Source organism: Brachyhypopomus gauderio, chromosome 17 (assembly GCF_052324685.1).
Source record: "Brachyhypopomus gauderio isolate BG-103 chromosome 17, BGAUD_0.2, whole genome shotgun sequence".
In the NCBI taxonomy this organism is placed as follows: domain Eukaryota; kingdom Metazoa; phylum Chordata; class Actinopteri; order Gymnotiformes; family Hypopomidae; genus Brachyhypopomus; species Brachyhypopomus gauderio.
In genome coordinates, this window is record NC_135227.1 from 10,425,657 (window position 1) to 10,453,277 (window position 27,621).

The following is a 27,621-nucleotide window of genomic DNA, read 5'->3' on the forward strand; positions in this document are numbered from 1 at the left end:
TGGAAACAAGCTTTCTAATACACCTGGAGAAAATGTAATTCTAACAAACGTACAAGAAAATTATGAGGAATGTACTGTTTTTGCTATTTGTATATAAGCTTTCAGGACATTCTCTAAAATCTTAAGAGGAAGGTAGTCCACCATCCACTATTTGAAAGACTGAGCCAGTGTATTCCAGTAAACACTTTGTGACATCTGATAGACACTGGATAATACCACAAAAGGCTGTCTTACATCTGAAGAACACTGCACATTACCACAAAACTTTTAAATCGGATAAACACTGGCCACTATCACAAACAAATAGACGGCATGCATTATGACAAAATGTTTCATGGCAATCTCCAATCCCATTAAGGCTGTCTTCAGTAGGACCTACATCATAAGGGATGTCATTCTCTTACTCAGACAGAAAAGCTGAATGTGAAGTGCCCATCTTTCTCCTTCAAGCTCATCTATTTCCACCCACTAACTGCCCTATAAACCTCACTTCACTTTACTCTCAGTACAGGTTGATACCAACACCACCAGCACAGAGGAATCCACAAATGGCCGTTCTGCGGGTGAAGTTCACTAAAGGTCAAAGAGACAAACTGGCTCAGGTGCTGTGGCTGTTAAACTGGGTTTCTGTGGTAACGGGACTCATTCTCTTCAGCCTGGGACTATTCCTCAAGATGGAGTTCACAAAGAAGAAGGAGCTGATGGCCGAGAGGGACCTTCAACCTGTGCCAAACATGCTAATTGCGGTTGGCCTGGTAGCTTGCGTAATCAACCTCCTGGGTGGCAAGATCTGCTACGACTGCGTGGACACCAACAGGTTCCTCCGCTGGAAGCTGCTGATTCTCCCCTACGTCATCTGCTCCTTCTTCTTCACCGTCTGCGTGCTGGTTGGAGCTCTCATGTGCTACAGCATGCAAGAGGAACTGGAGGAATCTCTAGAGGAGGGGCTTCACGATGCCATGCGCTACTACAGAGACACGGACACACCAGGACGCTGCTTCCTCAAGCGTACCGTGGACCTACTGCAGATCCAGTTCCAGTGCTGTGGGAACAGAGACCACAGAGACTGGTTCCATATCCAGTGGATCAGCAACCGCTATCTGGACATGTCAAAGCAGGAAGTGGTGGAGTAAATATGTTTTCAGAACTTAACTCAATTAAGTATGAAACTAATATTTAATGGCTTAATCCACACAGCAGCGTTCACTTTTTAAAAATGTCTTATACTTTTTTTCTTTTACAGCCGTTTGCATAGCAACGTGGAAGGGAAGTACCTGTTGGACAGTGTTCCTTTCAGCTGCTGTAACACGAACTCACCACGGCCCTGCATTCAATACCAAATCACCAACAACTCAGCACACTTTAACTATGACTACCTAACAGAGGAGCTCAACCTGTGGAGGAGAGGCTGTCACCAGGCCTTGGTGGAGTACTACACCAACATCATGCATTCCATCGGCTGCACGGTGCTCCTGATCTGGATCTTTGAGGTTGGCACTAACACAGGAGAGTCACCCCAAACACGTTGCCTTCATACAGGAGGTTGTTTTCCTAACACTAAAGTAGCAGCATGTTTTATGACAAGATCCAAAGTAAAATATGTTAGAATTTTGCTTCAGAAGCAAAACAGCTGAGGTCAGCTATTTCACTCAGGAGTCGTGATGAGTCCTAGGTGATTTTGTTGAGTGTTAACTAGTCTCATCTTAGGGTTGTTTTGGTACATTGATCTGTCATCAGCCATGAGATTCCAACACAGCGCTTGAGACAGGCCAAGTCTGTTTTCTTTCCCTAAAACGGTATCAAGCACAAGCGTGTAATGATTTCTCGCCTACTTCTCTTTTCACTGCAGCTGTCGGTGCTGACGGGCGTCCGCTACCTGCAGACAGCCATGGAGAACGTCCTGCGTCAGGGAGACCCAGAGTCCGAGTCCCACGGATGGCTACTGGAAGACGGCCTCATGGAAACCGCGTGTGCTAACTTCAACATCTTCAAAAGCCTTGGCAAAATCAATCAGGTGGACGTGGCCACAAACGGAGATCCCAACATCGACAGAACTTCTGTGGTACATTATGGGCCTGAAAACCTGCCGCCACAACCAACGCCCGTGGCCTCTTAACTTAGGCCTCGTTTGGTCATGCTGGTTTTATGCAACGGTCCTATGAATCAGGGACTTCTAGCCCTTTGATGACTGGACTTTGGCAATGTGTGAATAGTCTAACAGTTTCATTCACTGCTTGAGAAGGTGAAAAGTCACTTCAGCATTAAAAGCAGAGTGACCAGTCTAAAAACGTTTGAACGAGAACTATACATGAAAGACAGAACCATCATTCAAACTGTGATAAGATGAAAAACAATAGTTAGGAGGCCTTAATACAAACATTGTCTTACGTTCAGTGTTATGACAACTGTTTATTCTTGCTGTGTGATTGAGGATGTCTCCTGTTTGATCTTGTTTAATGTATTGTATTCCCCTAACCTGAAAGGAAGACACAGTACTAAGATATCCTATCTATGCCAATTCACCATTTAGTAAAAGTAATCAGAAAACCAGATTTGTGTCCATCTTCAAATGTGTGCCTTCATAACTATGGATGGTATTATCACCACCTGCCTGAGAAACCTTTTCAATTTCAAAGCTTGAATATTGCAACATCAGAGGAAATCAAATACACTGCAATTACTGCAATCACCACCATTACTATCACTGTTATACAATTGCTTATTATGTAAACCAAGACTGAAGCACTTTCTTGCTTGGGTAGAAGTTTGAAATATTAGATAAGTTTAAAGTTGAAAATGATTTTGATAAACTGAGGATAACTAGTACTCACATACATGTGCACCAAAAAGTTAAACCCCACAACATCAAAGACGACTTTGTAGAATTAATAGTGTCATTTCCTTCAGAGTAAACCCTTCAGTCAAGATGATGCTCCTCACAAATGAGCTTCAATCAAAGCTTTTTGAATGAAACTGACAATGACCAAACTTTGCAACACAGAATTGTGACCATTTTGTTATTGGTTATCAGAAGTGTAATGAAGAGGCTCAGAGTGCTTTTAATAGCAATCTGAAGATGATTAATGTTAATGTTGACTAATTTGGCCATATACTGCAATATTGCAAACACTCCAAAGGCATTCTTACAGGAGACTATGTAAAATGCCTCACCAGTAAAGACATGATATTTTAATTATTGTATTTTATTTACTTAGCCAAGATTACTTCCTATCAGAGGACTGCTAGTCAGCAAGTGCGAAATATAACTATTCACATTTTTAGCTTAAAAACAGACAGAAACAGACATGATGGTAACATTATTGAAGTAAAAACACACACTTCACTGTCACGCATAAAAATGGGTTAAATCCACAAATCAGTGTTTTCTGTAAGCCGTTTCATAGTCTCATGATTAGCAACTCTGAACTGGTTGTATTTTAGTGGTACCAAGATGTTCGTCTTGTATTTATTTCGCAAAATAATCATCCATTATGGTTTTATATACATTTTGGTGTATCATGTGAAAAAAAAAGCATAAACTGTGCCAGAAGTATACAATTCAACTGGCAAAACAACTTGCCAATTTGGAAATAATGAACATACTTTGAAGGGATATTTGCATAATATATTCATATGTTGGTATAATATATTCAGAACTGCAGTGTTTTTTCCCACACAGTAAGGACAAATAGGTGAGAAGTCCATAGCCGAGGAGGGCAGCAGACCAGGCTGTTTACACCAGCGCAGAACAAGCAGCTCATGAGCAGAACATGTTCACACAAGCAACTATAAACCTCAGTCTGACTCTCAACATTTAGAAAACTGTGCAGGAAACACTACTCTACTACGGAAAGACACCAAGCCGAGCAAACAGACAGTAAAGCAGCTCAGAGCTGCTGAGCTCAGAGAGGTCAGTCCTCAAAGGAAGAGCGTGACCCGGAGACCTCCCCGTCACTCTCCTCCTCCGTCCAGCCGCTCCTTAAAGAAACGCTGGAAGAGCAAACGTCAGTAGGTATATCAGCACGTACGACGCGAGAGGCCTGGCAGAGTGGAGCGCTCCCTCCTTGTGGGCCTTCGCCTCTTCGCCCCTCCCTCCTGCCGTCTGGCTCCGCCCACCCCGGAGCTCATAACATCTGCCACTCGAAGGCGAACATGATGTTGAGCACCTCCAGGCTGCGTGCGATCTCCTCCAGGATGCAGTGCTGCAGCCACAGCTGGTGTAGCTTCTTGTAGCGCTCGGGACACAAATGAAGAGGGTTCCCACGCCTGCCTCAACACAAGACAACACACCACTCATGTAGTCACCGAGTCCACTCGTTCTTACTAGTTACCTTCGTTATGTCTGAGTCACCATACCCTAGCTGAGGGTCCGTTTCCCCGTAGTCGTCGAGGTAGGGAGCTGGATATGTACTTCCTCGAGTCCTGCTGGCCATCAGAACGATTTCACACTCTCTCACCCTGTTCAGCAAAACACGACAGGGTGATGTTCAGGTTCAGTGATTTATGACTGTGTAATGTTAAGTAGCACAAAGCCAGGCAGAAGTGGTAATAGAAATTTCAAAAGGCTTTGATGTCTCAGAAGGCTGTGATGCGACAGTCCTACACACCCCTAAAGCGAGGGGGATTGACTGACCCACAGCGCGGGGGCTCACCTGAGGAACATCCCAACCCCAGCTCCACAGGCAGCGGCGTGGGCCGTGCAGGCACCCACATCCTCCCCCTCCAGGTGCTCCTGGCAGCAGGGGCTCTGTGAACACAGCATCTCCCCGCAGAACAGACACAGCGTCGGGTGCTTCCGCTCCTCGTCCAACGAGTTGGGACACCTGCGAGGGACACGAGACGAGCGAGGGGCCTTTCATTTACGGGAGGACATCGCAGGGCGTCCTTCGTTTAAACGAGAGGGACGTGTCTTTCAATAACGTATAGCCGAGCAATTGGCTCTTACTTGAAGTGACTGGCTCGGTTCAGCAGAACACTGTAGTCCTCGGGAAGATCCATCAGGGTGTTTCTCTTCCGCGGATACCTACGGCAGTTTGGAGCGGAGACTTTAGTAACATTCCCATCTGGGACAGAATAAGCTGACAAGGAGGAAGGACCCACCTGATCATGGACAGCTCGTGCTTAAGAGCGTTCAATACAGCTGCATGTCCACACCACCTGAGGTACAAACAGAGCATTGAGTGGCAAAAGGGTGAAGGTTACACCGCTGATGTAGGTAGAACATGATCACTGACTGAAGCTCCGCACCTCTGTATAAGGGGGACGACGGTGTCTCTGTGATCCTGGAAGAGCTGGAAGAGGTTGCAGGGCAAAGCTAGATAACTACACAGCAGCGTCAGCTGATCTTCACTGGACACTGCACACAGAACACAGGACACCAGCTGGACACCGAACCTCTGACACAGTGGGGTCTTCTACACAATCTTAACTGAGGCTCCTGAAAAGGACGCACGTGTTTGGTAACTTACATGCAGTACTGAAGAGCTCCTCTGGAGGGGGCACCCTGGTAAGGCAGTTAAAGAAGAGTGCAGCACAGCGAAGGAAGGGCAGGACACCGTTCCTCACTCTGTCTGCAATCATGGAGCCTGACACACCCGCCTTTAGTCTACCAGAGGGGCGGACAGAGAGAACAACATTACCTCCATGCTGAGAGCAGAGTCAAACTAGTTTGTAGAAGAGGCAACAGAAATTCAACTGACTTCCAGAATGTACACATATACAGTGCGTGATGCCCATATACAGTGTGTGATGTACATATACAGTGTGTGATGCACATATACAGTGTGTGACGCATCAACAACACACACTCACCTCTCTGTGTGCTGACACAGTGTGTAGTACAACGCTGCAGCAGCTGTAGCCTCTTCACCTTCCTCCACCCCGCCTACTACAGGAATGAAGTCTGAACACACACACACACACACACACACACACACACTTCATTTACTTTCATTATCAGCAGTAAGCATGCCAGATGTGACAGGTTAGCAGCTGAAATATACCCAGCGAGGACAAGGTGACCTGCACCACGTGGGCCATGGTGACCAGGTGCAGCAGGTGCAGGTGATTGTAGGCGGTACTGATGGCGGAGGGCTGCAGGTCTACATTCTCCTCTTGGTAGAGAGCCGGCATAGACAGAACCAGACCCACCTGGGAACAGCCACACAGAGGGACTTTACTACAGTCTACTGTAGACCTACACATCACTCAGACCTACGTTTCCAGTACGATACAACTCATACTTACCAAGAGATGAAACAAATCTACTTCTAATATCGAAGGGGTGTCTTCAACGTGAGAGACGGGTATCAGGACTAGAGGGGGAGACGGGAGACGGGAAAGAGGGTCAAACGTTCAGCACCGTTCAGCTGAGCTTTTCTTTGGCGCGTATACCTGCACTGAAGATGCAGCCATACCTGCTAGCATGCGGGCAAAATGATCGTGTATGACGGATTCTGGGCACTTCAGTCTCTGAATAGCTGAGAACTGCACCAGCGCTTTGAGTCCTGCCAGCTGAAACACACAATTACAGACGATCACTCCACACCACCGCACTCCCAGAACAACCAAACCGCACGCGTGCAGGAACACACCTGCCGGTTCTGTAGAGATCCAAACAGCGCTTTCCCCTCCTCCTGCAACATGTTCTCTGTGGAGAGGAGCACAGAGCACGGAGATGACACACTCCAGCAGGTCAGGGCTCCACGTGCTGAGGGGTGAATGGGGAAAGACTCTCTCACCCGTAGCCTGGACGGTGTACGCACACGTGTTCCAGGACATGATGGGCACGTGGGGGCTGAGCTCGTTGGGGGCCGTCTGCAGCCCCACCCTGTGCACCGCGGTGGCACACACCACCAGCATCTCCGCTATGCTGCTGGAGTACTTGGGCCTGGGCGAGACACAGCAGGGCTTACATTCACTCCACAGCCACAGTCTCACTCTTGAATGTGGCACAATACACCTTTCAGCACACGTCCTCCGTGTTGAGAGAAGAGAGACACTTACGGTGGCTGGACTCCAAAGCTGAGGATGGACCTGAAGTCGGTCTGCCTGTCCTCCAAGAAGCCACACTCCGTTTTTCCTGCCTCAGCACTACTGTCTGAATACACACACACACACACACACACACACACACACACACACACACACACACACACACACACACACACACACACACACACACACACACTCACTTTAGCTCTAGATGTCTGAAATGGTAGTTAACGTGTTGTGCATGGAGGGATGAGGGGGTCGTACCAGCTTCAGTAGCTGCTCTGAGTCCTTTGATGCGAGCCAGGACTATCTGTATCCAACGAGGAAGAGTGAGGAGCTGACCAACCAACTCAGCACTCTCACTGAGGGGGGAGGAGAGAGAGAGAGAGAGAGAGAGAGAGAGAGAGAGAGAGAGAGAGAGAGAGAGAGAGTCACACACTCATAACAGCTTCACAACAACAAGCTGAAGTGCTGAGTGTAGTGGGCTCGTACTAGTTGAGTTTGTTGGGCTGCGTGGGTATAAGAGGCACCACCGTGTTGCAGAGAGACTTGCAGAGTGGACACATGTACTCCCCGTTCTCCAGGTCTATGATCAACTCCGCGTGCAGACGGTTCCGAGTCGTGTTCTGCACAGCCTCAAAATACCTGCAAATACACATGAGCTCCTGAGTTCTGCTCACACCCGATTAAACACCCACAAACAGTTAAGCAGTAGGACAGGTGCTCAAAGTGATAGTCAATGGTGTGTCGGTGGTGCTCCGTAGAAAAAAAGAGTCAAGGATGAAAACAGTGGTAACAGGCAACACACCCAGGGTAAAGAGGTAGAGTAAAAGGTCCTTTATTATAAAATTATCATCACTTTACTGCCCTGTTGAAGGTGAACTGGTCACCGAAACCGGTAGGCATCGATACGGCAGGTCCATTTTTATAATAAAGGACCTTTTACTCTACCTCTTTACCCTGGGTGTGTTGCCTGTTACCACTGTTTTCACCCACTAACAGTTCTTTGGCTTCATTTGTTTCACAGCCACATTTGTTATTTTATGACACAGCAAATGTGACGTGGTACGTGACGTGCGACTCACTTCTGCCAGCAGGTGGCGTGCATGACATGTCCACAACTCCCAGTGTGTGTGCCCACAGCCAGGTCAGGGGGCATGAACAGGGGGAAGCGTCCTGCCAAAACACAACACAAACCTCAGTGTTTTAATGCATTTCAGTAAATCACCCCAAACACCGAGCAGAGCAGCGTGACTAACCACTGATGGAGAGACTCTTCCCCCTGCTCTGCGTGAGGACTGTGGACCTCTGCACACAGGCGGTGAGGACCATGGCTGGAGCCAGAGCCTGCACCTCCTGCTCCTCCTGGCACAGGATGCAGGTGAGGCTCTCACAGTCTGAGGAACCCACACCCTGCTGAGGGCCCACGGCCACACGCCTGTCCCCCACATCCATCGCACTGTGGAGTTAGAGGCGCAGACACACACACACACACACACACACACACACACACACACACACACACACACACACACACACACACACACAGACTTATTACTAATGTTCCCTGAAACATGTAGAAACACTCTTCTTGGAGATGTGCAAGCACAGAAAATGACTGATGATGTTTTAAGCCTTTTGTGTTGAAGATGATGCTCTTTCTGCTGCAGGAGGTGTGGAGCTGGGGTTCCGCTCACCTCTCCTCACAGCCCGCCGGCTCCCCCTGGCTGCCACTCTCAGGAACATTGTCATACAGCATCTTGTGAGTCTCAATGAAGTTCTTCTGCATGGCAGACATCTGAGCCATGACCTTCTGCCTGTGAAGCTTGGCAGCCTCTGCTTTCCTCTTGCGCTCCGCTTTCTCCTTGTCCTGAACGCTCTGCGCAGATGACAGGGGTGTTTACACCGACACGCCCACAAAGAGGATGAGGATGTTTAAACAAACACGTGTGGTGAGGGTGTCATCACCTCCTCAGGCTTCGTCTGATCCATAGTGCACACTGGAGAAGGGCTGGATTTCTCGCGAAGGCACTTCACCATCTCAAACATCTGAAAGGTCGAGGAACAAATAAACCGTAACTGACGTGCACCGTCCAGGTGACGGTGGCATCAGTGAGCAAGCAAACACTAACCTGTAGTGTCCAATTAATCATGTCCTTCTGAGCTTCAAGAGAAGGAAGTGCCTTCATTTTGGAGAGGAAATGGAACAACGACTTTCCATGATCAGCACCGATTTCTAGAGAGCAAAGCAGGGACAGTGTGTGTGAGTATAGTGTGTGTTGTTAACCCATGGGATAAGGGGTGGGCATAAAGTGTGTGTGGTGTGTGTTATACCCCTCACCCTGCAGGTTAAATACACATACACACTATACTCCCACTGTCATACCGTGGGTTAATGAGTATAGTGTGTGTGTGTGTGTGTGGAGTGTTAACATATGGGGTGATGGGTGGGAGTATAGTGTGTGTGGAGCGAGATATTAACCTCTTTCTCATACTGGTACTAAAAATGAAAGGAGATGAGTGACGTACTTCGAGCCTTGAGACTAAAGTCAAAGGTCACATCCTCAACAGTGCTGGCCTCCAACTGAGTCTTCTCCTCCAGTAACGCCTGGCCTACAAGATGTAGTGCCTGGGGGAACGCGCACACACACACACACACACACACACACACACACGATTCCTGAGTCATGGGCCTGTGTTAGTGTTCAGGAGTGAGTGCATGAACATGAGTGAGTTCATACCCTCTGCACCGTAGCTTCACTCCACAGGGTGGAGCGCTCCTCCACCACCCTCTGCATCACCCTCCTCAGCACATGGAGGAAGACGTCGCAGGACAGCAGGTACACGATGCTGGAGAAGGCGTGGCAGAATCGTGGAGGCACCGGGGGCCTGAGAGCTGCACAGCACAGAGCAGTAAACACGCATGTTCCAACACCTCCATCAAACACCACCTTCAACACCACCAAACACGCATGTTCCAACACCTCCATCAAACACCACCTTCAACACCGCCAAACACGCATGTTCCAACACCTCCATCAAACACCACCTTCAACACCGCCAGACACGCATGTTCCAACACCTCCATCAAACACCACCTTCAACACCACCAAACACGCATGTTCCAACACCTCCATCAAACACCACCTTCAAACACGCCAGCTCCAACACCTCCATCAAACACCACCTTCAACACCACCAAACACGCATGTTCCAACACCTCCATCAAACACCCCCTTCAACACCACCAAACACGCATGTTCCAACACCTCCATCAAACACCACCTTCAACACCACCAAACACGCATGTTCCAACACCTCCATCAAACACCACCTTCAAACACGCCAGCTCCAACACCTCCATCAAACACCACCTTCAACACCACCAAACACGCATGTTCCAACACCTCCATCAAACACCCCCTTCAACACCACCAAACACGCATGTTCCAACACCTCCATCAAACACCACCTTCAACACCACCAAACACGCATGTTCCAACACCTCCATCAAACACCAACTTCAACACCAAACACGCCAGCTCCAACACCTCCATCAAACACCACCTTCAACACCACCAAACATGCCAGCTCCAACACCTCCATCAAACACCACCTTCAACACCACCCAACACGCCAGCTCCAACACCTCCATCAAACACCACCTTCAACACCACCAAACAAGCCAGCTCCAACACCACCGTCAAACACACCACCTTCAACACCACCAAACAAGCCAGCTCCAACACCACCGTCAAACACACCACCTTCAAGACCACCAAACACGCCAGCTCCAACACCACCGTCAAACACACCACCTTCAAGACCACCAAACACGCCAGCTCCAACACCTCCATCAAACACCACCTTCAACACCACCAAACACGCCAGCTCCAACACCTCCATCAAACACCACCTTCAACTAGAGCTGGGCGATATGGCCCTCCAAAAAAATCTTCGATTAATTTTTTTTTAATCCGATTTTCGATTTTAATAGATTTATTTTCCTCTACTAAAAAACTACAGATGATAAAGGAATGGTAAAAAAAAGTTTTAATTTATTTTTCACTTAAATTTCCCCTTTGGGGTTAAAGTGCAAGCAGAAACAAATTGTAAAATATAGCCGCAAGCGGCAATTGCGGGTTCACACACGAAAAAGGCAAAAAAGCCCAAAAAATTGGCAAAATGATTCTGATCAGAAGTAAATCACATGCTGTGATTAGCTTTGTGTGTATGTGTGTTTGTGTGTTATTTGATTTAAGCAGTACATCTTGGCTTGAGCCAAGGAATGCAATAGAAGTAGTATTTTGTTTCTAGGCCCTACAGTGTGAAAGATATTGGAAAATAAAAGTGAAAAGAAGCTGTTTGGGTTTGGCCAGTGTGTACTCTACAGATAGTTTGTGATGACATCTGCGTGTGTCAGAAAGGGAGACACAGAAATAGCACATCTGGCTAGGGCTGCATTTATGTGAACAATATAGGAAGGCCTGCATGTGTCTATACATGATTGGGCCTGTATATTACCGACAGAGAGAGATTCAGGGAGCCAGAGACTATGCTTTGTTAATTCACTCCTTGCACACCTTGCACGCCTAACATGACTGTCCGTGTATTCAAAGTATGAACGTAGTCTGCAAAGCCTGCCATAACATGACTGACATGACTGGCATGACTGACATAACTGATATGACTGGAATGACTTCACTGGCATGATGAACAAAAATAACATGACTGATATGACTGACAACTGGCATGACTGGAATGAGTGACATGACTAGCATGACTGTAATGACATGACTGATATGAGTGACATGACTGGCATGACATGACTGATATGACTGACACGACTTATGTCTGACATGACTGGACTGACATGACTGACATCTGCTTGTGTCAGAAAAGGAGACACAGAAATAGCACATCTGGCTAGGGCTGCATCTATGTGAACAATATAGGAAGGCCTGCATGTGTCTATACATAATTGGGCCTGTATATTACCGACAGAGAGAGATTGAGGGAGCCAGAGACTATGCTTTGTTAATTCACTCCTTGCACACCTTGCATGCCTAACATGACTGTCCGTGTATTCAAAGTATGAATGTGGACTAACATGACTGATATGACTGACATAACTGGCATGACTGTAATGATTTGATTATTTGACTTATATGACTGACATGACTGATATGACTGATATGACTGGACTGAAATGACTGGCATGGCATGCCTGATATGACTGATGACTGATACGACTGACATTGCTGGCATGAATGACATATACTATACATATACTATAAATATGCATACAAACTATACATACATTTAGGTAGAAGTGTGTGTGTGTGTGTGTGTGTGTGTGTGTGTGTGTGTGTGTGTGTTTTAGTCAAAGAGTAATGGGTATACATGGCTAGGGCAGTGTGTATGTTAAACCTATAAGTAGGTGTGTGTGTGTGTGTGTGTGTGTGTGTGTGTGTGTGTGTGTGTGTGTGTGAGAGAGAGAGAGAGTGTGTTTTCAAAAACAGAAGCTAAACGTCAGTTTGTGTGTTTGTATCTGGGTTACTCATAGCGAAATGGGTAGGTATGGCAAGGGCAGTGTGAAAGCTACAGAGGCCTGTGTTTTTGTAAGTGCATGTGAAAGAGAGGGGGGGGAGGTAGAGCCCATGGGTTGTAAAGTGTTGGAAGCAAGGGGGAGTGTGAGGGGAGTGGAGGAGGGGGGGGGGCAGAGTGTGTGAGAAAGGCACGTGCGTGTGTGGCTTAGCAGCTGTGTATGCCTCCCTCCACTGCTTTGTATGGAAAATGAAAATATTCACTGTAGAGCTGTTTGTGGACGGATTTGGCTCAAAATTGGCACATCGCACCACAATGGTCATGTGAATGTGGATTTCAATTTCCATAACAATCAGACATACTATGGCGTAGTTATTGAACTGGGAATTTGATGTGTTATGATGGTAGCATTGTGATGCATATGAAAAATATTAATTTGTCAAAAACTTAGGATTTTTTCGCTAATCTTAGCATTTCAGAGTCTGCTGAGTATTACAAGGTGTGATTTAAGGTGATGGAGTTAAAATGCTAGGACTAGTATGAAAATGGCAAGTTATATATATTTGATAATAGTGAAAAAAGTGGTACATTTTTGCAAAGCACATGTAATTACAAAGTTGCTAGGAATTCTGCATACAATCATATGAGTGCAAGCATTACTTGATAAGTGAAAATATGTAGGAGAAATTCTGGATTTTCTAGTATAGCGCCACCTAGTGGTGCAATTCCCTTCCAACATGGGTATGTCTTAGAGGGTGTGTACATGAACATACCATGTCAGTTTCATGTGTATGTACCTATGGTAAGTCTGTCAAATGGCCAATTAATTCAAATTAAAATTAATTGGCTTATGGCGGCCATGTTTTTTGAGTGATGAGGTCATCATTGTGTGTCTTGATACCACTTGACCCCATGATGATGCCTGTAAAGTTTTGGCTTGATGTGACTAATAGTTTCTGAGAAACAGTTTTTCCCAAGTTATAGCGCCCCCTATTGGACAATCGTGGCCAGCTTTGACCTGTGACCTCTGAGTCATGTGTCCTAACAACTGATAAGTTTTCATGAAGATTGGTCAAAGCATTGCTGAGATATAGCTGCTGAAGTTAATTTGGCCACGCCTCAGAGCTATTGATTGACATGTGACAACTAGGCTGTATGGAAATGTCACAATGTTGTCGATAGGTTTTGATAATAAGATTCTTCTGAGTAGTTTGATACCAAGATTGTGGTGATCAGATGAAAAACCAAGGAGTAGTAGGCAAAAGTAGGTTTTGCATATTATGCAAATTAGCAAAAAATCTAAGTAGGCGGAGCTTCATAGTTGTATATGAAATGTCCTATTGAATTGAGCCAAGGAATGCATAGGAAGTGGAATTTTGTTTCTATGACTTATGGTATGGAAGATATGGGCCAAAAAGTCACATAGTGTGCTATAGCGCCACCATCAGGCCGATGTGGGTCCCTATAAGTGAGTGTGGTCCTTTTGACCTAGAGAACAAGTTTGGCAAGTTTGGTGTGTCTAGGCCTTACGGTTTAGGCTGCAGTATCATTTTTAGACAGCAAAATGGGCAAAAGAATAATAATAAGAAGAAGAAGAAAGAAAAATACCAGCAATTACAATAGGGTTCCCACACTATGTGTGTGAACCCTAACAAGTGAGAACATTCAGTAACTTTTAGAAGGTTTTCTCCAACATACTTTAAGCATTGACACAATGCAACCTCAAACTTAAAATAAATAAATAAAACACACCCTCAAAAAATAAATAGATATAAATAATTTGGTGCCCTTTAATAAAATGGAAAACAAATACAATTGAACAATTCTTGCATGTTGTACTGACAGTCACGCTGTCTACATTCTGATTAAGAACAGGGCTCCCCTCACTTTAGCCTAAATTCCAGCACTTTTCAAACCTGAAACACAATGTAACATTAAAATTCGTCAGGTAAATGTTCCTTCCACTGTTTCTTTATACTACCACAGTTTATACTTTATACTACAATAGTTGCCAGGTTCGCGTTTTCACGCCAAATTGGGCTTGTTTGGAAAATCCAGCCGCGGGTAAAAATTATGGGGTCGCGGGGTGCGGTTTTTTGGTCTACTTTTGAGTTGGGCTACCGCAGGAGTTACAAGTCAACACTAATAATGGATCGCGATATAATACTTAATTTGTCTCCATTTTACACACTCGCGAGGTGCCCGGAGCCGCGCGCTACGGTCACTCGCGAAAGTATAATCCATTGAAGCGGGTTCGGTGACCGAGGCAGAAACTGCTTAATCCAAAATATCCCGCGGAGGGAAACTTTATTGACAGCGCAACTGAATAGCACTCTTCGCTCTCTCCCTCTATCGGTTTCAAACACCTTACAGCGAGGACTTGTTTGGTCTACATCTGACGCCGCAAAACCTAACCAACTCCAGATCACGGAGCTAGTTGCTCTTTTCTTGGACACAAGTTCCGCCGTCATGTTTGTGTGTGTGTGTTTTGAGGGTGGATGGGTGGGAGGTGCTAAACTCACTGAACTACGGGAGCCCACAGTGCAGCGTCGGTGGTGAAAATTAAATCTCAGAAAATCGATTTTCTTAAAAACACATCGTCCTTAACTGTAAATTCGAATTAATAGATAATATCGATTAATCGCCCAGCTCTACCTTCAACACCACCAAACACGCCAGCTCCAACACCTCCATCAAACACCACCTTCAACACCACCAAACACGCCAGCTCCAACACCTCCATCAAACACCACCTTCAACACCACCAAACACGCCAGCTCCAACACCTCCATCAAACACCACCTTCAACACCACCAAACACGCCAGCTCCAACACCTCCATCAAACACCACCTTCAACACCAAACACGCATGTTCCAACACCTCCATCAAACACCACCTTCAACACCACCAAACACGCCAGCTCCAACACATCCATCAAACACCACCTTCAACACCACCAAACACGCCAGCTCCAACACCTCCATCAAACATCACCTTCAACACCACCAAACACGCCAGCTCCAACACCTCCATCAAACACCACCTTCAACACCACCAAACACGCCAGCTCCTACGCCACTCAAGCTATCTCTAATGTAAAATGGCAGGAGGTGTTTGAGGAAAGTCCACCTGCCTTTATCACTGCCTTCCTGGGCCCTTCGTTTCTTCTGTGCATCTTCTGCCTGGAGTTCAAAGCCCACAGTTACACAGCAGGAAGCAAGAATAAACAGAATATCAACACATGTAAAGACTCTGTACCTTGCTGTGTTGTGATTTGCTATAATGGTAAAAGAAGGGATTAAACTCCTTAAGACATTCTTTCTTTACTTCATATAAACCATGACCAGAAACTCCTGGTTTCCTAGACAAAGTAGAAAAAAATACAAATAAGAAATAAGATAACAAAAATAAACAAGCAAATGTCTTTGTACAAGCAGATATTTATCATTCTGACTGACTCACTTGAAGGTGGCAACTTTAGAAATAACAGTTTCAAGCCCAGTTTCACGGCTTTCCTATAATAAGGAACACAAATGACATCATCTGCTCCAGGACGTTTTTCCAAAACATATCATCATACTTAAAATATTTAAGGATATTACTTTGTCTTACGTTTTCAGGCAGGTTTTTGACCAAGCTGCTATGAGCCATGGGTTCTATACACAGAAGATGAATCACTTCTCTCATGATCACGTCCTCTTTAGTGACATCGCTGATTCCAGGGACGTACCGCTCACCTGCATGAACACAACACAGAAAAGGAAGGAAGGGTTTAGCCACTACTGAAGCCACAAAATCAGTAGTAGGATGGGGGAATACGGCCAGGAGTGCATCTGTCAGTTTGCTGCCATGACAGCTGAACACTGCATACTTACTGTGCTGTGCATTCTGCAGTGACTGGATCTCATTCAGCTCCCTGGGTGAGTAAGACATGCCACTAACTAACCCCACCCACGGCGGGGCTCGGAGGACTTGCCTGTGATGATGATCAGCAGGTGAAGCATTTCCTCCGTCAATCTGTTGCACTGTTTCAGAAGGTCCTGACAGGGGAGGTTCATCTGGTTAGTCACTATATACTCTACACAGAAGCTTTTTTCTGCTGTTTTGGGGAATTAAAATGCGTTAAGGAGTTTCTCAAAGTTGCCTATTAGTTCAAATGTTCAATAACTTTCTGAAATTAAATATATATAAAACTTTATAGGCTATAAGGAAATTATAATTTTACTATCTGCACATACCTGATCTTTAGTTGAACAATTTCCATTAAAAACCCCAAAGAGCTCAAATCTCAGTAGAATCAGCATTATGAAGTGGTTTGGGTCCATTTTTGAAGCAGCAATCTGTGGTAGGAGAAGGTCACATACATGTTCAATACTCTGCACATACATGTTCAGGACTTTAGTGAACATGTTAGGCTTTGCTGCACTGGAGGAGTGAAGAATGAGACATACCTGAAGCATCATGACGTCCTTATCAAACATCTCATCTCTGCATTTCACATCCTGATAGTAGTACACCTAAAGCAAAAGCAAAAGTCAACTTGACAACCAAGACATGTAACAGCTTCTAAACTGAATCTCACAGTTCCTGTGCCAGTACGCACATATACAGCGCTCACGTTCCATTCCTAACAACGACATGCAGAACCTAGGTCATCAAAACACAGTTAAGAGCTCACAGCTCAGGATACACACAACGGAGGTGTGACCTCAACTGACCTGACTGACGAGGGAGAGGCCATTTCTGCGCCACATCTCTGCAGACACCTGGGCAGCCAGAACCACACAGCGCAGAGGCTGTTCCACCAGAGCAGGGAGGTCCAGCGGCTGCAGAAACACACACCGCCTTTAGATACGCACCACCACACTACATGTGTCACACACACACACACACACACTCACCCTCACCCTAATACTACAGATATGCACAATCATACTACAGGTCTCACACACACACACACCCTAATACTACCATTATCTGTTGGGTCAGAGGGCCTAACTGACACGGCAGTAAAGATTTAGACTGATCAAGAGAACAGAGTAAAAGGTTATGATGGTCATAACTCACAGGATCCACAAAGTCAGGGAGGTGTTTGATGGCTCCTGTCCGACACAACAGAACATACAGGCCTGCAGTGAGAGAGAAAATGGGCTTCAACAAAGATTGGTGATCAATCCTGAAAACACCTTCTACAATTTAACAATATTAATGACTTCTGAAAACAGAAGAAAATAGAGCTACTAAACCACCAAGTATTTTCTCCCATGGACGCTCACCAGCCAGCAGTCTGGAGATGGGCAGGTGGATGGATACGGGCTCCTGGGAGACCCTGTATGGGCGTAGGTGGAGGATGTGCTTGCACATGTAGCTGTCAGTGGGCAAACTGTGGAAGGGCTGGTTGGTGCAGCAGAGCAGGACCTGGTGACACTGCCTGAAGGCCTGCAGCAGGACTCTCTCCTGTAAGAGACGTGCGGTTACGCCACTCGTTACCCACAACTCCCCTCAACACACACGCACCGTTACACTCTCTACCATTCTGTAACCATGACTCTCTCCTGTAAGAAAAAAAACTCTTGTTTTAGTAGTATTCACTGCTACAAACAAACCGGGTCCACAAAGTTAAACTGACCATGGGTCATGTCACTATAATATTTGAACAAGTCTGAAGCCGCTATAAAAGCCAAATAAAGAGGAGAACAGTCTCATGAGATTCTACAACTGAAGAAGAGGGGAATTTGACATGGCTTTATAAAGCCTAAAAGGCTCTTTTACATAGTGCTTGTGTATGAGGAGTTTTGTTCAGGGACTCACATCGGAGGCGCACCAGTCCTGAAACATGGAGAGAATGTGGCGTAGCTGCACCTGGATGGAGAAACCAGCCTCCCATTCTGGCTCCACCTCCGTGTGCTGGCCAAACTGTCTCTTCACCTCCTCCATTCCCTAACGCAGGGCAAAGAGGCACTCACACCTAAAGCACAACTGGAATCTTACATGCCTAATCTGGGATGAGTAGTACCTGCATGCAGCTGAGCATCTCCAGAAAGACACTGAAACCTTCTAGAAACTTCCGCCTAAGTTGTTCAGTCCATGTTGTGGGTTTACTGATCAGAATGTACCTGTGAACATAATTAATTACATAACGTCTCAAAAATCAGAGAGGAAAAAAATGTTCCTGTACTTGTTCCCTATTGTTTCTGACGGTGTTTCACGTATCCATCGTGTTTAGATCCACTCACCTGAGGTCATTGAAGATCATTTGAATCCGGAAGAACTTGTCAGAATTGTAGCCCTGAAAATGGAAGCGCTGGTTCCTGTCAAGATGTTCTCTCAGCATCTCCATGACAGTGTCTACAATCACCTTGATCACACTGCCTTCCTCAATCAACTGTCTGGCCTTAAGAGACAAACAGAGAAATCAAAGAGTCAAGAAAAAGGAGAGATTTGTAACAGACTGATCTCAGATTACTTCTGCCGTTATGAAAGTCCTTTAAAACTAATTAAAAAAAATTAGCAGATTAATTAACTTAGTGTGGTTTATCTAGTTCTAAACATGCACCACTGCTAGAATGAAAAGTTTTGTAACTTTGTGAGTGTGTATCCCTGTTCTCACTGTTATGTGGCTATAACGTGTTTGTTTTTATTACCAGAGTGGGAACAGTGAAGATCTGCACAGACAGGGCTGTGACTGAGATGTTCCGGTCATGGTCGTCACTGATGAAATCCTCCTGCAACTGCTTATAGAGCTGAAGGAAGACATGATGACACATGATTGCATTCAGGCCATCTATGGATCACGACTGTCTATGGGTCATGGTGCATGCTGTTTTCTTAGGAATGAGATCTAAGAACCAAAACCCACCTCTGTAAATGTCATGGCAAACTGCCTCTTATATTCCGTCTCCATTAGCAGACTACTGAAAATCAGCTCATGGAGAACCTTACGGGCTCCTAATGAAGGCATTAGAAGATGGAGGTTAAGACCCAGTAGAATGAACGCATCATCCATATGAAGTCTCAAGATATAGCAACTAACGGTCAACATAATGACAGCAGATCAAGTGAGAAACGGTGTCAATTTAGCGCCGACCTTTATGTAGTCTGGCATCATGGAGCATCAGACGGCTGATCAAACAGGGTTTTCCACCATCATCACTGGGCTTCAGAGCCACCTGGCAGAACACCTGCCTGAGGCCCACTGGTAGGAGGGGAAACCAATGTTGTGTGAGTCTGAGAGCACCCTAAAGACGAAGGGGGTGCGACAGCCTAACAAACACAGCACAGCTCACACCATCAACAAGGCATTATTTGGATGTTAAGATACAGTATTTGAAGCAATTTCACCTATTTGAAAAGAGTGAAGTTGATTATAGAGGAGTGACTATAGCTTAAGAAACAAGTACCAAAGTCCATCCTCAACTAATCAATACCATGACCTTGTACCATGACCTGAAGACTTCAAAATTTTTTGTTCACATTTCATCTCATTAATTTTTCTTCATTAAAAAAAAAATGTAACCTCCAAAGAAACAAAACAAAGAATGCAGTGTACCTGAATAACCAATGACCTGCTGAAACCAAGAGCCCAGCCTGAGGGCGAAGGTCTGATGGGCCATCACTGCAGAGTGCAAGATCTCCACTCGCAAGGGCTGCTGGGTTATGTGCTCAGAGTTTGACTTCAGAAGCGGCACATGCAGAAAGAGCTGAGCGTTAAGAGTGGACACTGTAGCTATATGACTGTCTATAGCAGGAAGTGAGAGTTCAGCAAGAAAGAGCTAAAGAGTTAAAGCCACGTGATACCCTGATGAGCTCTTTGGCTTGCAGGCAGCACCTCAGGGTTCCTCTCTTCACAGCTCTGCGACCCTGTAAGAGAGATGGAGTAGCATGAGCACGGCGTCTGGGTGGTATGATGCAGCTTCCGTCTCCTCACAGCTGAGCCACCAGTGCTCAGTGGGATATCCAAACTGTTAGTATTTTTAAACCATTGTAAAACTATGTCCATGGGGTTGGTTACTAATACAAACAGAACTTTCCAGTTAACTTTATCACAAATGATCTTATGTATATCAGATCAGTTGGTATTCTTTGTAAAACAAGCTTAACTACATTGAATTGAGCTGAATCACTGCGTGCACAAGGGAAATTAAACAGCACGGTCAGTAACGTGTAAGAAAAGTGTTTGTTCCTTCACGGCATCACCGTGCCAGCAGTATTCACCTCTTTATCGATGAGGGCCGTGTGTGTGTGAGCTTCGCTGTGGTCACAGCTGATGGCCCTCTGGAGAGTGTAGATCACGTGATCGTAGGAGTGGTGTTCATCATTGTATAGCACACAGTAGTACTTGTCCTCTTTCACTCTGAAGATTACATTTAAACACAAATAGGCTCAAGTTTTGGTTTCCCCCCCCATAATCGGAAACGTACATGCATACGGCAACGATGTAGTAATGCTGATGTAAGACGTCCCAGAGGGAATAGGGAAAGGAACAGCTTTGAGAGGAGGCGTATTGTTGGTGGCAGAGTGAGAGGGCAGGCTGACCCAGGCTGGAGCTCTTCAGACAGATGACTGTTTTCCTCCCACAGCATCAGCTCTGTGACGTAACCCAGCAGCACCTGAAAAAGTGTGTGAGCCCGATCCTGGAGCCCCACCTCCAACACACACTCATCCTGAAACACACACACACACACACGTTTCAGAAATGATAATGATGGCCATCTCTGACAGAACTGGAGAGATTCTTGTGTCTATGAATGTTGGTTTGTCTATGAGATAGACTTCTCTATAAAAGCCACAACCCTGATTCACTCATCATCAATAATCCAAAAGTCTGTTACTTTGCATCAGTAAACACAAGAATTAGGGCTGCAAGATTTAGGGAAAAGGTGCAATATTGTTTAATAATGCAGTTATTACTGATCATTCTGAAATGTGTATTTGTCAAATACAAATAAAGCATCAAACAAAACCTCAAATATTTGTACAGTACTGGTTTCAAAACAAATATTTAAAATAAAGGCATATCCATAAACCATTTCTGCAAACTAAATTTCCCCAATAGTACAACTAAATAAAATTATAAACTACAATTCTCCATTAAGTCATTTTGAATTTCCAAAGGAAGACAATTAAGCAGGGTACAACAAAAAAGAGTGTTTAATGTTCTAAAACTAAATGACTGCAGTGAGTTTGATAACCTTCCTCCCAGGCCTCCAATATGAAGGCAGGCTGCAAGGGTGATCTACACAGCCTGGTAATGAAACAGTGCTCCATTTAGTGTTGAGAAGACCACCAGACCACTGCACAAGTAAGCCTACAACCCAAGCAAGACAGATCTCAGTAGCTGAGTGTGGTATATTGGAAATGTCCATCAAAACTGCACACCAACTCTCAGATCATCTAGTCCCTCATAGTCTGGGTCTCTCCAGTACAGATGTACCGTGTTCAGAAAATTCAGAACTTTGGGTCCAGGAATGTCATGTTCAGCAGGAGCTGCATGTCTTCATATTTACTGATGAGGTAGATCCGAACTTTTGTTTACGATGATTTGGTCAGGTCAGTGTACTCATCCTCTTCAGCAGGTACCAAGGTGTTCAGAAGACGCAAAACATGCTTCAGGTAAGATATGCTCACATAACAATGACTTATCCAAGTATGTATGAAGTCCAGGAGCAAACAGAGTGCCTTGTACACAGAGTGCAGGATCTCCAAAGGAAAGGTCCGGAAGGCCTTTCATACTCTTTTCTTCCAGCTGTAGTGGAGAGGTGGCCCAAAATCCTTTGCTATTTTACAGTAGCACATGCCGGGTGGTGTTTGGACTACAGGCCGGGTGGTGTTTGGACTACAGGCCTTTTGTCTTTATTAGTTGGGGTTTTCACCTCCATGCATTTGTCACTCTTCCCTGTCCTGATTAAGGTGATAATACAAATGCGTCATGTTGCCCCGTTGCTGCATGATGTTGCCATTGGTTCAGTGTCAGTGTCACATGGGCACCTAGAACCACCTGCTCTGCACACCAAACACTCCAATCACCCTCAAATGGCCACACTTCACTGCCTAAACAGAGACTGACTGGACAGCTCTTTATTATGGGCTCAAATAATGACCAGACTGCACACAGAACAGGTTGTCACATTCACACACGCACACACATTTATAGAATTAAATCAGACTTTGGCGGTTATGTAATTACACAGGCTTGACATTTTGATTTAGATTAATTGTGTAGCACCAACAAAAACAATGTCTTTGTCTAGAATGTCTTTTTCAATTTATTTTCTCAGTGTCTCTAACATTCCTTTGAGTATCTAGTTTCAGATTACCTCTGACAGAACACGTCAACCAGTACAATATGAAGCAAACCCAGCTCACCAAATTCTAAAAGCGCTATGCTTTGTGGATGGGACACTATACAACTCTGAATAATGACATTCTGCTGTAACTGAAGGGAATTGTACCACCCACACCACTGCCAGCCAACATACACCACTTCATTTAGTCACACACTGAACATTACATAAAGCCTCTCAATTTAATAAAATGTTAGCAGAAGACCTGTGTCAGCCTAATGAAGAACAACAGGCTTCAGCATCCTTTCACCAGGTCCTCCTCTTAAAGACTAAACTGATTAGACACTGTGATGAAGGCCTTTGTGAACAGCCAAACATTAGCTGATTGGTTCAGCTGGAGGCTTTAATGGTTTGGTACAGTCTCAGCATGATGACAAAGGCCAAAGCAGACCATCAGGTCCTGCAGACACCTGCTCTGTTCCAGGCAGACGTGCAGAGCGCCGAGTGTGCGGCAGGAGCTCTATATCGTGATCTAATCACACAGACGGGCCTGAGTGACACGCACACCGAGAACAACCATCTGTCCTGCTTTCAGGCACCCAGACACGTGCATGCGCTCACGTCTGGCACGTTCTCAACCTGGCCGCTTGTAATAGTGAGATGCCCTTTCCACACCTTCACTTGGAAAATAAATATTTCACTCTCTTTAATCTGGAACACAAAAGCGGTGTCCAGAGAGGAACATAAAGGGCCTGAATATAACTATGATCCACAATGCTGGCTCCTAACTTCAAAACCTTTATTTTTCAATACTGCATGTCCGGCAGATCACACAGCCACAAAGCTTTTCCACTGAACTTTCCCTTCTGCTCCTCCCAGTGTTCCTGTAGAGGTGAGAGAGCCCAGAGGCGCCTGACTTACAGCTGCATATTCCACTTGTCACTTTCCCACATCAGTTTGTGTGTGTGTGTGTGTGTGCGTGTGTGTGTGTTTCCTGCAGTCTACCCTCTGACGTCCTCCTAAGATATCCCAAACACAACCAAGGATTTTGGCAGAAACCAAGCCTCACTGTATCCATGGCAACAGAGGTGCCTGGGTCATGCTGGGAGCACCAGGGGCCGGTCTTCCAGGCCTCCATGTCCCCACAGTCACAGAAGCCCCCTCCTGACGATGCATGCATCTAGGAGACCAAACACAGCGCCTGATTGGTTAGCCAGTAATAACACATAATCCTGTCAAATGTAATGTACAATCCTGAGTAATGTACAGCGCAGTAATGTGTCTGACCTTGTAGCGATGTCCTTTGTGCACACTGCTCTGAAAGCAATCCATGCAGAGCACACAGGTGGGGTCTATCGCACAGTCCCTACACACACACACACACAAAAGAAAAGCAAATCCAGACCTCATTCAAATATTCTCTCAACATCAGGCACACAAACAACACAGAAGGCAAACAGAACGATGAGCTTTAACAGCAGACTTCGCTGGCTTATTCAGGACATGTGAAGTAATATTTTTCTAAGTCAATTCATATGTTTATATGGCAACAAAAGTGCAGTCAAAATCCAAAGACTTTTACAAGGTTTCTGGAGAAAAAAAACGAAAACACAGTTATGGCATTGGGCAGGCATGACTTACACAACACTAAGCCTATGGGTCTGAAAAAGGCTTTAATGCAGCACTGTGCTGTTTAGCACCTTTCAACAGGTTTTTGTGATGGTGTTCTTCCCCTGATTATTTTGAAACGCATTCCTCGTCACTACCTGAGCCTTGTTCACATGCTAAGCCAAACTGTCAAATGATTCTAAATAAACCAACCTAAAGCATATTGGAAACACCAGTATTGTATCAATAAGGTGTGATGTGGGTTTGTTTTTGTTTTAACAGTCTTCGGTTACAGTATGTAGCCAATTGTTTTGCCATGAACCATGTCAGGCACCTCTTACCTTCTTCATCACTGGTCATGACAGGGCTGGTCCGCCCTTAAAACCCTGTGCTTAGCTAGGATTGTAACCTCGCTATGTTGTAACCTAGATTTCAGTTGCACATCACAACAGTAATGACAGAACCCTTCGGCTCTAACCTGCAGGAGTAGACCGTCTCGCCCTCTTTAAAGACACGCCCACACAGCTGAGAGGAGGAGCCGTAGTTCTTCTGCTGTAGCTTCTGCAGGCCGTTGCTGGGGTCCTCCCCGAACAAGAAGCACTCGAGAGGCTGCAGGATGCGCTCCCGCACCTGCTGCTCCTCCTCCACCTGCTGTGGCTCCACCTCCCGGCAATAAATACGGGGGACCTGCTCTGCCACATAGTGGAGGATAGCAGCGGCCCGATCCGAGGCCTCCAGCCATCTCTTAAGGAAGTAAACAGATACGCATTTGTAGAAAATTTATTGCAGGAACTTGTGCCTCACACGTTTACCAATTTTCTCTTAAATGTAGGCACAGGTAATGCATTAGCTTTGTTATAACATTTAAAACACAAAACTCCTATCTATAAAATGTGAATTCATTCAGGACACAGTAGATTGCAGATTCAACCTTTCATTAGATTCAGACCCACGTATTTTGTTATAAAACCTTATAAATGATTGTAGAACATGTAATCTCGTCTCCAAAAATGGTGTGCGTGAACGTCACTTGAAACAAGGTAAACTAATCTGAACACAACAGCAGGAGTTAACGCAACACCACCCACTGAAATAACGCAACACCACCAACTGAAACGTGTGTTCAAAATATTTACCCTGCATTCTTAAAATAAACAGTGTGTTAAACTGTAGGTATCGCTGTGCAGTAGCTTGGTCGGGTTTCAGAGTTTACTCACTCCCCCCAGCACAGTGGAGGTCTAGGCCTTCACCCTGCTGGTAAACAAGACATTATACACACACCAGGCAGCACCAGCACACACACAGGCCGTGTGGGCCTGACGGTGTCTGCGGTACCGGTTCTCTCTACTGTACACCGCACTAGTCACATATAACGCCGTTAATGTGCATGAAACGGATTAAATTATCCCAACAAACCACACTAAGCTCGCCAGCAAGCAAGGCTAACTCCTCCTTAGCCAAGTTAGCTAGCGAATACTGACTCTGCTCAAACTTATTTTAATACATTATCAGCAGACATGAACGCTGAAAGAAACTAAACGAGAGACTGGACTATTGTAAACGGGTTCCGAGGGTCCAGGTGTTGGACAGGCCACCGTGTATGGACAACACCGTCCAGCCCGCGATGAGAGGATATCTAGCTGTCACGACGAGCACATTTATACATAACGGGAACAAACAAGTTAGTTTATTTCCATATTGAAAACCCAAACTTCGTGGGAGGGTAACGGATGTAGAAACAAAGGGTACCAGTCCTGGACCTGAACCACGTATGACCACATCATCTACACAGCTTAGCTGACCTCGACAGCTAACTAATAGTTATTCACTAACGTCGAACGCTTCAGAATATTTCACTAAAACACTCAACACACTTGGTTAGCTAGCTAGCTCCGCTAACACATATTAAACACACTTGGTTAGCTAGCTAGCTCCGCTAACACATATTAAACACACTTGGTTAGCTAGCTAGCTCCGCTAACACATATTAAACACACTTGGTTAGCTAGCTAGCTCCGCTAACAACCATTAGCCAACAACCTAATAAGCTGTTTAACCAAATGCATAAACGACAACACAATTGTAAACAAGCTTCAGGCTAATATTATCGGTAGGAAACGTCGCTAGCCACAACATCAAAACAATACTGCGACAATAGAAAACGTGCAAATGAAACGGATAAACAAACCGAAAATAGCCCCAAATGATTACCGTGCATAACTGCAGAGCGTTCACTGGTGTTTCGCCTTCCGCCATGTTCCGTGTGCCGTATAACGCCACCAAGGTAACGCACCTGCGCAACTGTAATTGAATCCAGTTTGCGACAGTTTTAGACGTGTGGCCGTCCGTCTAGTTGCCTGGAAACTTCGGCGTCACGAAATCCGCACTTACCCAAATATGTCGCTTTTCAATTCTTATCAAGGACTTGATCTATACCTACATGGAAAGGGGTATTATGTTTACGTGAGCTTGTATGGCCGGATATATGTTATAGACCAAACTGTTTTGAAGCCGCGGCTGTGTTAGAGGATGAACATCAGAGGACACTCCCTCTGGGCAGCGGAGTCCAGGCAGTGCCTAGGAGAACCTCTGGGCTTCGGGTGGTGCATGGGGAATGGTTCATAATGCCTCCCATTCCAGGATCCACACCAGCTGAACTGCAATAGCTTGGTCTAAACAGGTTTATTTGTTTATTTTTCCACATGACATTTCAGCCCCAGATTTTGCTTGGTCATTGGCCAGGTAGTCAAACAGCATCTCTGCCATTAGCAAGGTTCTCGATTCACTTTCTCAGTACCATCTCACCCTCGCAGTCACCATAAGCTCTAGTCCAGGGGTGGCCAACCCGCGGCTCTTTGCCTGGTTTCATGCGGCTCCCCAGCCGGTCTGCGGGCTCACCTGCACAAACGGGGCGACACACTGCTACATTTTCGTGGTGCGCGGTTAGTTTACAAGCCTAGCGAGCCGCTAATACTTTTAAAACCGGCGTAGTGGAAAACACGCATTTGACTGTCTTCACAGCTAATAATTTACACTCGCCCCCCCCCCCCCCAACAGATTACACTCGCCCCCCCCAACAGATTACACTCGCCCATGTACGATGTGGCTCTTTGCCGTAACACAGTAAGAAAAGTGGCTCTTGGTCTATGACGGGTTGGCCACCCCTGCTCTAGTCCATGTGTTCCACTG

The 27,621-nt window shown here is 45.6% G+C and overlaps 2 protein-coding genes across 2 annotated transcripts; one reads left to right on the top strand and one right to left on the bottom strand.

Moving 5' to 3' along the window:
- The first annotated feature begins 548 nt into the window (after nucleotides 1-548).
- On the top strand, nucleotides 549-2,116 carry LOC143481023 (photoreceptor outer segment membrane glycoprotein 2-like). The gene is made up of 3 exons (XM_076978950.1): nucleotides 549-1,129; nucleotides 1,244-1,490; nucleotides 1,850-2,116. The coding sequence occupies exons 1-3, from the start codon at nucleotides 549-551 to the stop codon at nucleotides 2,114-2,116; spliced, it is 1,095 nt and encodes a 364-aa protein (XP_076835065.1).
- A 1,338-nt stretch (nucleotides 2,117-3,454) lies between these two features.
- Nucleotides 3,455-26,977, bottom strand: ubr1 (ubiquitin protein ligase E3 component n-recognin 1). The gene is made up of 48 exons (XM_076977644.1): nucleotides 26,824-26,977; nucleotides 26,644-26,733; nucleotides 24,911-25,176; nucleotides 24,112-24,190; nucleotides 23,894-24,004; nucleotides 21,077-21,204; nucleotides 20,756-20,894; nucleotides 20,339-20,401; nucleotides 20,091-20,214; nucleotides 19,629-19,736; nucleotides 19,401-19,489; nucleotides 19,186-19,284; nucleotides 18,778-18,935; nucleotides 18,558-18,657; nucleotides 18,353-18,481; nucleotides 17,818-17,998; nucleotides 17,609-17,670; nucleotides 17,260-17,367; nucleotides 16,993-17,058; nucleotides 16,780-16,881; nucleotides 16,518-16,581; nucleotides 16,154-16,278; nucleotides 16,004-16,056; nucleotides 15,800-15,902; nucleotides 15,675-15,723; nucleotides 9,735-9,889; nucleotides 9,523-9,622; nucleotides 9,126-9,229; nucleotides 8,962-9,042; nucleotides 8,691-8,872; nucleotides 8,253-8,452; nucleotides 8,079-8,169; nucleotides 7,486-7,638; nucleotides 7,258-7,355; nucleotides 7,006-7,099; nucleotides 6,741-6,889; nucleotides 6,594-6,649; nucleotides 6,417-6,513; nucleotides 6,247-6,314; nucleotides 6,003-6,150; nucleotides 5,812-5,902; nucleotides 5,469-5,605; nucleotides 5,248-5,356; nucleotides 5,101-5,157; nucleotides 4,946-5,023; nucleotides 4,653-4,823; nucleotides 4,357-4,458; nucleotides 3,455-4,266 (listed from the first exon to the last, which is right to left on the bottom strand). The coding sequence occupies exons 2-48, from the start codon at nucleotides 26,686-26,688 to the stop codon at nucleotides 4,125-4,127; spliced, it is 5,214 nt and encodes a 1,737-aa protein (XP_076833759.1). The 5' UTR covers nucleotides 26,689-26,733; nucleotides 26,824-26,977; the 3' UTR covers nucleotides 3,455-4,124.
- Between the last annotated feature and the right edge of the window lie 644 nt (nucleotides 26,978-27,621).